Here is a 12,264-nt window from a genome sequence, read left to right on the forward strand (position 1 = left end):
TACACTGTGGCAAGCATGTGTCCTGATGGCCCATTCTCTCCTGTCTGTGAATGTGATGAAATGGGCTTCATGTTTATAACCCAGAAAGTATAATAATATCTGTGTTCCCACTCTTCCAGGGAGTAAAGAAAATTCGAGCATGGCTACAAAATAGCAGTGTATTGCTTTGGGACTCCAGTCACAAAAATCAGAAGCCAAAAAGCAAGAAAGAGACACCCCGTATTATTAACAGTGTTTTTATTTACAAAGATTGCTTTTATTTGGCCATTTTGAAAACCACGAACATTTTTCACTTTAGAAAACATTAAATAATAAACAAGATGTTATACAGTACTTTGGATAACTTCTTCAGTGTAGTGCAATGTCTTATTGGCACCTAAAAGTGAAATTCTCAATTATTTTCGTCTTCAGCTGTGTAGCTACATGACCAAAAAGGAACTGAGTCATGAAACATGGATGTAAGAACATTTTATCTGGCTTTAAAGACTTGGGTCAGAAGCTCCAACTCTGCCTTTATCAGTTAAATGTCAAAGTCGCTTGGACCTGTCTTAAAAAAACAAATTACCAGCTTGTGGAATTGGAAGGCTCCTACTGAGAAAGTGAGCCATGGGAGAAGGTGAGGGAGAGGGCTGACAGTGCTGTGGTTGACACATATTCAGTAGCCATGTTAACTTGTCCCATGCAAAGCAGTGACAATGCACCAGACAAAAATCTCTCTGACCCGTGTTTCTTGATAGGATTTCTCTGAAAAACAAGTCCAAATAAGCCACCATTGAACAAACAACAGTCTCACCCCCTTACCCAGGAATAAAACATTAACACTGCCGCATTAGGACATTATTAAGCTACTGCACCATCTGTCTGTTATAACCTCTTCAAAAATAAATGGTTTGGGGGATTCGTTGTTTTGATACTGTTGTTGGCTGTTGAGGGAGCGGCATCTCAGTGAGCTCAACATCTCCGTTTGTGCTCTTTCCAATAGGTCAAGATAAGAATGCCTGGTTCAGGGCTTAGTCCAAATCGCTTCTTTCTGAAGACTCATTGGTATATATTACTGTGAGGGTCAGAGTATTTTCTAGCGTTCATAATTTGGTACTTTACCTTTATTAAATAGGTAAAATTTTAATGCAGTTTTTTAAATGGGGGGAGGGGAGAGAAGATAGAGAGGAAGAGAGGTGAACAGGAAAGAGGGTGAGAGGTAGCGGGAGATGGGAGATAGATAGATGATAGATAGATAGATAGATAGATTGATAGATAGATAGGTAGACAGACAGACAGACAGACAGATAGATAGATATGAGAGAGCGAGATTACAATTTTCACACTTCTTTTTGGTAAAGGATTTGGCTTAGCAACTGTCCCTGCCAGGAAGTGCCCCTTCACACCCTAGCCTAAGCCTGTTTCCTCTTGTTCTATTCTCAGTGCACATGGAGAACAGCTGGTCTCCAAGCTCTTGGTGCCAACCCTTCACATACTGGAAAACCATCAATGGTTTGCCCCTCAGTCTTCTCTTCTCCAGGCTGAATAATCCCAGTTCCTTTACTTTTGCATCATAGATCTTTTTTTCCAACCCTTTAATCATCTCTGTGTTTCCTGGCAAAAACAGCAGAAAATATTTTGATTACTTAATCAGAAATGAGAGAGAAGGTCAGGAGAAAGCTGATGTTTTAAAGTTAGGAGTTTTTCATTTAGCGAAGGTGTGATAGAGAGGAGATACAGTTGGGGCTCTGTGGATACTAGAATTCCAATCCCATCCTCCTCTACCGCATGTGTCTCATTCCATTGCACACAGCACCTCGGTGCACAGGCCCGCTTCCCATCCCGGCCTCGGGTAACATGTCAGCCATGAGCTACACTCATGGACACCCTGTCAGCTTACAGCTCGTTGTGAACGCCTGTCCCGTGGGCCCTGCCCGTACACTTCCACTCCCCACTCATCTTTACCAAGTTTCTCACCAGGGAAGCCGTCTTACAATGGTGAAAGCTGTTGGTTTAAAGTATAACTCAAAACGTAAGGGTTTTATATATTAACTGCAGGCCCTTGCTTCCCTTAATGGTTTATTTCCTTCTGTAAAGGTCAAACTCAAGGACATGGAAGTGGAGTCATGCTTCCACCCCAGCGGACACCTCTGCCAGTTTTCTTGCTGCCAGTGTAAGATCATGGCACGGATGACAATTTCACCATGTATTTTTTTCACTCAAGCTATCATAAGCTGCCTTTGACCTTGCAACTAGAGTCTGTGAATATCAGGAACACGTAAATACTTATATTAATAGCACATTTACACAAACACAGTACTACTAACAAGGAATTCCATGCCCACCCTACATAACTCTCTTTAAAAGAAAAACACCGTTTACAAGAATAAATGCATCTTAATATGTTATACCCCCTTCCATTATAAAGTGTATGGCAGTACAAGTCAGAGTGAGGTCAGGCCAGCATAAGTGAAGAGGATCAACTAGTTTCACAAGCACGCTGTACATCATACCATAAGCGACGTCAATACTACTCAGGGTACAACACTGGACAGATCACAGAATGCCTTTTGCGTCGAGTGGAAACTTCCCCCATAGCTGGCTATCAGGCCCACTCTGTAACCAGGATGAAGGGTGGCATGGGTCACATATGCCAAAGACCTTCATAAAGGAGATACAGGGTAGAAGGTACCACCCTAAAGGGGCCGGGATGTGTCTCCAGATGCTCCTGGACTTCAAGGAGGGTGTCACTGTTCACCGGGATGGCACAAAAGCAGGCCGCCAGGGCCTGGCTCACCAACCAGCCTTCCTCCTGACCCACTCTTGCCCTAGGCCTGATAAGGGGGAGGAGATGAGAAGGCAAGGATGGGAAAAGGAGGAAGAACGACACAGTTCACTGCCAGCTCTGGAGCTGCTAGTGTTCTTCTCAGCAGTGACCTTTTTTCAAGCTCACATCATCCAATCCAATCTCCCCTGTGTGACCACGCCTTTTTTCACCTTTGAAGATGACCTAGGGAGAGAACGCACACACTGGTCAGGCCTCCCCTGCCCCTTCCCAGTGCTCGCTCATGAAGCATAATAAGGCAACCCTTCCCCCAAACCAAACATTAGACGTCTACAGCAAAAGGAAACACCAGGACGCAGGGGGGCAGCATCAGCATCATCCCGGGGCCCGGGGCCTTTCGGGAGGCGCTTGGATCAGTGAGCTGGTCACCAGACCGGAGTTCTCAGAATCAGCTACAAATCGGCAGTCTCACTACACACGAGTGTACTGCAGGAATGCTTGCAGAGTGGACGCTGGTCAAAGACGACCAAGGTGCAGAGGAAGAAGAGTGTGGTGGGGTATAAAGCTGAGGAGGTGGGGACTGAAGAGCTGCAGGGCCAGGTCTGGCAGCCTGTCTTGACTTTTCTCTTGATAACATCCCCTCACAACCCACAGTGAGGCAGACACATACAGCACAGTCCCAGCACACTGTTGCTTTGGCTGTGTGGTCCCCAAGTGTCTGCTCTCTCACACTTTATACTCTGGAGGGTGTCCCTGCTCCCCTAAACCAGGACCACACTTTCAGGACTGTGACTTGGAGCATTTTCCTGTCTTACTTCTCCAATATAAATATTAAGGGAACAAAAGCAAAAGGTACATAAAATTTCAGAGCCCCCATAAAAGCTGTAATGGGGTCTGCGGGTCTAGCATGCTTTCAAGAAACTGTAAGAATGGAAGTATAGAGTCTTCCTGGTAAAGTTGTGTAAGAATCTACACAAAGATGACATTTTCCAAAATTCACCCATTATTTTGGTGGGGTGTGACAGGTCATTTTCTCACTAACCAAGAATTAGTTATTCAAAATACTTTTTAAATTTAAATACAGCTTACATCACCACTCAAAGCTTCCCCCTTAACCCATCCAGAACAGTGCTTTTCAATCCTGGGCCTGGGATCCCATCTGGAATTGCCTAACTCTGATCTCTGGGCCAAAGGGGAAACTGAATGTCAAAGGAACACTTAAAAATAGAAAGAAGGACTACCTCCACAGAGGCTGCCATAGCAAAAGTTGGAAGCTTAAGGAATTGAAGGAAAAGGAAAAGCAGGCACTGTTAATCACAACACCCAAGACCCTGGATGTTTCTATCAACTTATTTTTAAAAATATTTTTCAGCAGCTAATCTTCTCTCCTTGAAAACAGTTTGTCATCATGAGGGAGTGAGGGTGTCACGGTCAAGGTCACACGAAAGAAGGAAGAAGAAGCAGAAAAGAATTTTAGAAAGAGGCAATGGATGGGCCCTTGTGTGCAGGAAAAGCCACAAACCACGGGACCTGAATTCACAGAGCAAAGTTCCTTCCAAGCCTATTCCTGGGCTCTCCTCTGAAGGCAGAGCCTCGATTTGGGGAATCTACTTACGCTCTTGACGTCAGCCCCTCGCAAGGTGATCTGGGTTTGCCTCCAGCCATGGCCACCATTTCTTCCCCACAGGGCTGCTCCATGGGCACCATGTTTCCTCACAAACACCTGCAGTGTGCCGGAGTGCAGCCCAGTCACCTTGTGCCTGAAGGACAGGCACAGGTCCCCTGCATGCATGAGGTGGCCGAGAGGGAGCACCAAGCGAGCAGCTTTTCCCCCGGGGGCTTTGGCTGCAGACACTGTGAGATACTGTCCACCTGGAATGGGAAAAGCAGGGCCTCTTTCCAGCACAGACTGTATGGGCAGGAGGTTCTTCTTAAACTTCAGACTACAGCATTCATTGATTACAGAATCCCAGATCTTTTTGAAGAAGAAATATATAGCTCATTTCTGTGCCTACTGTAAATGCTATGGTGTTTGCAAATAACACCCACATATTTGGCCCATAGAGAACAAAGACAACACATGATGAGAACCCCCAACACTGACGTTTCCTTGGATATGATCAGACATCCCTAGGCACATGCAAGCACTACCTTCCGATCCTCACCAACTCTGCTGCCAGGCATCCCACACTGGTTGAGCAGAAATGACCCGACATTTCCTGGGTAAAATTTATTTGTAGACAATGAACCTCTGGACAATAAAACACTGGGTAATCTGAACTGCATTATTTCTGCTTATTCTCCCCTCCCTCCACTTCAAAACATAGTCCTTAAATGCAGAAGGATGTTTTAAAAACAGTTTGCTATCTTTCTCACACCGGGGCACAGTTCATGTCAGGAAGACATACAGGACACTCTCCACACCTTTCCAGGGTATCCATTTCATTTGGAGGGTAGTGATTTAAAAGACTTACATACATTAAAGGAAATCATAGTGTGTATCTGTTTGTCTGTTTGTCTATCTACCTGTCTTGTCACCTTGGCTGCCCTCAGACCACTGTGTCTGTGGGTTTCCCATCTCTCTGTTGTTAGAGAATTGCAATTAGAAAAAAAAAAATTAAGCACCAGTAAAGAGGGGTTGCTGCTTCTCAAGAGAAAGTCATGAGTGGAAAGTCAGGGCATGTACAGATGACAGTCCCTTCAGGCAGCTTTGTCACGCCAGCTGAAAACACACCAGAGTCTTGACATTGATTTGTCCACAGGAAGAATGTGGCTGGAATGCTGAGCACGTGTATCTGCTGTGGGAGAAAGCTCATTTCCTTTCCAGTTCAGAGACAGACCACCGCCATCGCCTTACACTTTATTTAGACAAGACATGGCAAGAGACTTGGGGTGGTGTCTTGTTCAAGTGTGCTTTTCTCTACCAAGCACAGGCTGGTGTTCTCCTGGAAGCTGACTTTTGAGTAACAGTGACATACCTGTGTTCTGTGCTCAGTGCTCCCTGCAGGCTGCAAACAACAGAAGCCTGTCCCACCTGCACCTCCCCATTAACATCCTAGGATAGAACTGGTACTTAGGTTCTTTGTTGGGTAAATGGCTGATGCTCCAAAACCAGAGCAAAAACCTGCCAGAATATTGGTTGTTGACTCATGTATCCAGGTCAATAAAAACACACAATGTGTTGGCTTCCTCCCTCCTTATTTTGGCTCCATTCCCTCACATACTGACACCCCCATAATCCTGGGGCAAAAATTTTATGTGCATGTTAAATGTCTGTCTCTAAGTCGGCTTCAGAATTGTCACAAGTTGTGACAAAGGCTAAGGTAAGATTGTTACAGTGAACCCGCAGGTTTTAAGAAGACAGGGATTATCTTAAATCTCTATGGAACAACGTATGCTAATACATTTTGTGAAATGCAGAATGCAAACAGAGAACCTCCCAAACCGAGGCACCCAGGATTCAAACAACCCTTTTCTACACATATTCAAAACTCTAAAATTGTGATAATGATGAAGAAGTAGCTACTAATATTCATCCTCCACACAGCTCTGACTTTTTTTTTTTTTTTTTTTTTTAGTTTTAAAATCTGATTTATGATTGAGTGACTAATTGTTGGGGGGGTGGGGGACGCCGACATGCCATAGCACACACATAGCAGTCAGAGGCATATGGTGAGAACTCCCCAGCACACTCTGAGGAATGGTTCTGAACGGCATCCCAACATGGGCTGGGCACTCTGATCACCCTCCAGCTCTCTGCCGTCTTTTGTCTTCCCATCCTTTTCTCCAAGCTGAAAACTTGCTTGCCGATTCCCTTGGGGTTACCTGAGACATTTTCTACATGAACACAGACCCTCACAGCTGGATTAGGAGGTCACCTTATCTCATGGGAAGCTTCCGCCCTTTGACGTCTTGCCAGAGGACGCCCCACCAAAGGTGTCCAACAGAGGCTCATCGCCCCACACCAGCCTGCTCTTTCCAGCAGCCTGACTGAATGTTCTTTTTCAGAGTTAACCAAAACCCATCCCTGTTGTCTTCAGCCACAGGTCCTACATCCCTTTACATTACAAAGAACAATTCTGACCTTGAGTCAATTGGTTCAAAGCAGTACAACTCTATTGCTTCTTCTCAAGTTAACCATTCTGGCCTTCACCCACTCTTCACAGGTAAAGGAAGGTACACCTCTCTATTGAGGTCACTTTCTTCTGAGTGATGTGCAACTAAGTCTCAGATAAGAAAGGGTCTTCAGAAGCGGAACAACCACTTCACTACAGCATATTTTGCCTTCTGGCAAAGGACCAGATCTATAGAAACAGTCCCCCTTTTTGAAGCAATGGTCACGAGATTCACTCATAATGACATCCTTACATATTAACTCTGAAGTCCTTCACATTTAGTTCTTGCTTACATCTTTCCACAGCTGTGGTTGGTTCCTAGCCCCTGAGACATACTCAGCATCAAAGTTTATCCCTGGAGGGTAGCCCGTTAATCCAACCTCTTGGATGATGATTCTGCCAGCACACAATCACTTTTCTCTCCAGCTTGGAGTCAGAGTTAAGTCAAGCTTTTTTCCATATATAAATTTGATACCCACTTAATTCAAGTTTTTGGTGAAAATTAGAACAGCATCCTACCAGAGCCAGATCTAACGGCCAGGTATTAGCCCATCTCCTGAGCTGCCCCGAATCCTTCCCATTGTTCTGCTCTAACACAGTTCAAGGACCACTTAACTCTCCCCCTCCCCCGCCCCCACCACTACATTCCAAATTCCATGTGTCTTCTACCAGAGGACAAGAAGAGTTTGACCACAAGTCAAAATGTCTACAAATGGGGTAACAATGAATGGGGCTGGAAAGTAGTACACAGTTCTGAAAAAGTGTTCGAAAAATCAATTTAGACTATTTTATAAGGGCTATTGCAAACAGTCTCTTTCCACAGAGCCAATGAATTCTTTTAAACTTAGAATGAATTCTTCTCCACGGTGTACCTACTCAAAAGTTATCTGTTATGGCCAGGACCACTTTATGACCCATGCCTGCAGCAGATCTCTCTGTTGGAAACTACTGCAGGTCACCAGTCTGACCCAGGCCCACTAAGAGGTCTGATGTGCTAACTACACCGGGTACAGAGCCACATGTGTTACTGCTGTAGGTACCAAGCTGTCTCTACAACACACCAAATTTCATCACTTGAGCTTTGCAGCCTGAGGAGGCTTACACTGTCTCTCTGGACATCAATGATTCTCTTATGAAATAAAGATAGTATCACCCGATTCCCTGGACAGATACGAAGATTAAATAAAATTAATGAGGTGAGGAATGTGCTGGGGTTATAGCAGATGTTAACATCTGTTGAGTCTGGTATTTACAAACACTTGTGACAATAACAATATTCTGCTCAGGGTTACTAACAGGGGTATGAGTAACTCAAGACAGAGTGGGATGAGCACAGTTGAACAGTATGAGGTATTACATGGTTTTTATAACAAAAACAAATCTTTTTTTTCTCCCCAAGACAGGGTTTCTCTGTGTAGCCGTGGCTATGCTGGAACTCACTCTGTAGTTCAGGCAGGCCTGGAACTCAGATCCTCCTTTGCCTCCTGAGTGTGGGATTAAAGGCATGAGCCACCACCACCTGGCTACTAAAACAAATCTTAAAGACTGTATTAATTTATTGAATATTTATATTTTTAAAAGTTTACCTTAAATACAGATTCTGAAATACCTTTCTATTTCAACTCAATATTCTTATAATTATATTTAATTGAATTTTAGAAGCTCTAACGGAAGTCGTCTGGGATGACTATTTGCAGCCTTGTTGCCAAGACTGAACACTGCAGAAATACACTATGAGCACTATTGGATTGGTATGCCCAGGGAGCCAACTACCACCTGCTCGCCACAAAGCCCCGCTGACCTGTGCCCTGCCCCGATAGAGTGGACTGTACGTGCTCACAAACTAGCTGTTCTGTTTTGTTAGGACGACATTTTAAAACTAGGCTTCAGGAGTACGTAAAACAGCACCCTTTCCCTTCATAGCTTGTGTGTTTTATTCATAGGAGCGAGAATCAGAACCAAGAGGGGAAAGAGAAGCTAGATTTCTCACCCTTCAATTAAGTAGGCTTCACTCAAAAAAACAAACAAACAAACAAACAAAACAAAAACCACAAAGAAAAAAAAAAGCAAAACAAAACAAAACAACAACAAAAAACCAGAACCATTTAATTACTGAGGGAAGGAAAAGACTCCAATGTGTATTATTTCTTGAAACAAGTCAAATACTTCATAAGCACTGAATGTTTACATTACACTGAACGTAAGCATTGTACAATTTACAATTCTACTAATTTTGTAAGAGCCTGCATCTAAGTCCAGCTTTTTAATAAGGGTCTCTCTTGGAAGCCACAGTGGTGATGTGTACTCTTTCCTCTAGGATCTGACTTACACTAAATTTTTTCCAGAGAGGCACTGCATTGCGTAAATTTCAATTGTCTCCATCATCTACTGCTCAAATCTTCATTAACAAATCAAACTGACAATAATACCCAGGAGTTGTCACCAGGAGGGACAGAACACCACGTCACTGCTTTTACTCAGAGGAATCGGATGCTGTAAGTACCTTGAAAACTTAGGCCAGGATGAGTCTAAATGCTTATTTACCAAGCTTTTTGAGGCAAATTGTCTGACCTCCTGAAGAACTACCCGTGTCCCATAATATGAGTCTATCAGACCGATACCAAATCTCCTCTCCTAAAGAAGATGGAATATAAATAACAGGGATGGATTTTGTTTTGCTTTGTTTTCTGGCCCAAAGGATCAAACAGTACCAGAAGGTATCGGATAATGTGACTTTACCTGCTGGGTCCCTGACTGGCTCCCAGTGCAAGTCGCTGTCTTTTTCTCTGATCCATCCACAAAGTCCATGGTCAAAATTACAACTGTGTATGAGAATACCTGTGAGGAGGGGCCAGAAACAGAAGATCACAAAGCAGGAACCAGTAATTTGTAAACCAGAGGTGTCCGTACATACAGCAGGAGTTTTCTCCTACACAAACTTAGTATCCCATCAGAACACCTTGTTCTGAGCTCAAAAGAAAGTGCGCTCATCTTTTGCCAGCACACCTGGGATAGATGCTCAGCGGTGAAAACAGAACAAGAGTGCTCCCAACTCATGATCCTGTTGGGTTGTCACTGTTAAAATGACTTCCATCTCACAATTCGAACGCCACTTTAATGTGATGTCATAAGAAAATGGTGGCTCATAATTATTTTTGCTCAAGTGATTGAACCAACTGAGTGGCATAAAAACAAGAGAAGGGAAGAAGTCACCTGACTTCCCCAAATGTGACTGGTGATCTACAATCTTATTAACTCATATTAATAAAAGCCATTATTTTGTATCCCAACTGAAAACAAAATTCAAGTTTGTTTCTTGAGCTGGAGGAAAAGACTGGAATGTGCCAGCATCTACCTGGGTCATCCTTTGCTTCATCATCCGCGCTGACTCCTCTTTCAATTTCAAATATTTCAAACAGGTCATTTGAAGGCTGCCGTGGAACTACAAGACAGAAGTTGATGGTTTGTTTCCCTTCTTTAAATTAGACCTTGAAAAGACATCCTGTCTTTAACAAGGATGAGGGGAAGCCTATGCATTTAGGTTCATCCTACATAAAGAGCAATACAATCTACTGTGCAGAGCTTTGTACTCTGACATTTATCTGGATACAAATGAAAACCTTCCAAATGTTTCTGAAATTCTAAATAAGAACAGGTTAATGAGCCAGGGAGATTGCTAAGCTGGTTAAGTGTCTTCTGTATGTGAGTGAGTCCTGAGTTTGGATCCCCAGCCCCCCTAAAAAATAGTGTAGCAGTGTGCATCTATAACTCCAATGCTGTGGGGTCAGAGACAGGAGGATCCCTGAAACTATTGGGCCAGTCCACCTTGCCAAATACATGCATGCCTCTGGTTTGGTGAGAGACACTATCTAAAACTCTAAGCAGGAAGCAGTCGCTTGCAGACCCTCACTGCTCAGGCCACCTGGTGTGTGAGCAACTTTTCTTTCCATCTTTTTCAGATCTGACCTCCATTCTTGACTTATAAGGTATAACTTTATCTTCTCCTCCCCACTCCATCCTCCCAGTAGCTGTGAAAATGTACAGCTTGCTACTAATAAAATTGTCCCTGAGCTTCAAAAACGAATGAATAAATAAAAACAAGGTGGTAAGTAATGAAAAAGGTACCCGATGTTGACCTCTGGTCCCGACACATGTGCTTACATATATGCACACACATGAACATATACATTCACCACAGAGAGAGAAAGACAGAGGCAGAGACAGAGGAAAATATGAAACAACTTCTAATTTCTAGCGAGAAATTATAAAATTATCTCTGTGGAAGATGCATTATGAACTTTAACTAAAAATGCCTAGAGTGGCAGTGAATGATTTGTTTCTACTCACAGCGCCCACTTCCCTCAATAGAACTCTGCACATCGTTGTACACTAGTACGTACGTATGTACGTATGTACCTGTTCCCACAGCGTCCCTATCTAAGCAGGCTCCCCAGTCCTGTAAGATCAAATACGGGAAGTTTCCTGGTGCAGCATTAGCAGTTCACCCCAACAAAACACACAACGCTGTCCGAGCATGCCATTCATTTCCACATCCCTAACACTGGTGCTCTTTTTCCTACTAATTAACCTGAACAAACATCCTCCTCTTCCTTTCCCATCCAGCACAAACGTCAGAGAAAGCTCTGAAAACTTTCATACTCCTGGCAGAATTAAATCCCTCACTGTCCATCAATAGCCCTGTTTGTCTATTTCTTTCATATGCTTTTGTAAGGAACTGTAGTTATTTACACACACACACACACACACACACACACACACACACACACACACACACACACACCTGTCTCTCTGCTAGTCCCTGAGGTTCTCGATGGCATCAATCACATTCTACTCACATGGCATTTCCAGGGCTTGACCTGGTGACAGGCACTCTGTGATCACTGAGAAAATGCAAAGATCCTGTCAGAAACCATGTTCTTTGTCAACACCCTGAATCAACTGTCACAAGTGAGACAGAGCTTAAGAGCACAGTCAAGAGGAGGGATCCATTAAGTCCGTATTGACGCATTCATTCCATGTGTAATTGATTTCCAACCCAATGCCAAGCCCTGTGGTGGACACAGAGAGGAGGTGCAAAGAGAGGGAACATGACCAACAGGGCGGCAGGTCGTATGAACCGTGACCTCTAAGCGCAGACACCAACACCAAACACAGAGATAAATGGACATTGTAAGTTTTGAAAAGGGGTAGGAAGGGAAAAAAATGTCTGAAGATGCCATGAAGAATAGCTGGGTCAGACAGTAGGGAAATTGTGGGAAAGTTGTCAGTGGTTAGGGGAATTCTTGACCAGAAGCCAGGAAATACTCCCTTCCCTTTGCCAGAAATTTAATTAATACTTTATTTTTATAAGGCAGGGAATAAAAG

General features: G+C 43.7%; 1 protein-coding gene across 4 annotated transcripts in view; it reads right to left on the reverse strand.

Annotated features, from left to right (window-relative positions):
- Nucleotides 1–220: 220 nt before the first annotated feature.
- Npnt (nephronectin) overlaps nt 221–12,264 on the reverse strand; it is a 70,119-nt gene continuing 58,075 nt past the window's right edge. For all 4 annotated transcript variants that reach the window (XM_006970358.4, XM_006970356.4, XM_015992817.3 and 1 more), the window contains 4 exons: nt 10,235–10,321; nt 9,619–9,717; nt 4,380–4,636; nt 221–2,989 (listed from right to left, as the gene is read on the reverse strand). In XM_006970358.4, the coding sequence (XP_006970420.1) occupies nt 2,906–2,989; nt 4,380–4,636; nt 9,619–9,717; nt 10,235–10,321 (527 nt within the window). In that variant the 3' untranslated portion in view covers nt 221–2,905. The remainder of the gene's footprint in view (nt 2,990–4,379; nt 4,637–9,618; nt 9,718–10,234; nt 10,322–12,264) is intronic.

This window comes from Peromyscus maniculatus, chromosome 6 (genome assembly GCF_049852395.1).
Source record: "Peromyscus maniculatus bairdii isolate BWxNUB_F1_BW_parent chromosome 6, HU_Pman_BW_mat_3.1, whole genome shotgun sequence".
Classification (NCBI taxonomy): Eukaryota; Metazoa; Chordata; class Mammalia; order Rodentia; family Cricetidae; genus Peromyscus; species Peromyscus maniculatus.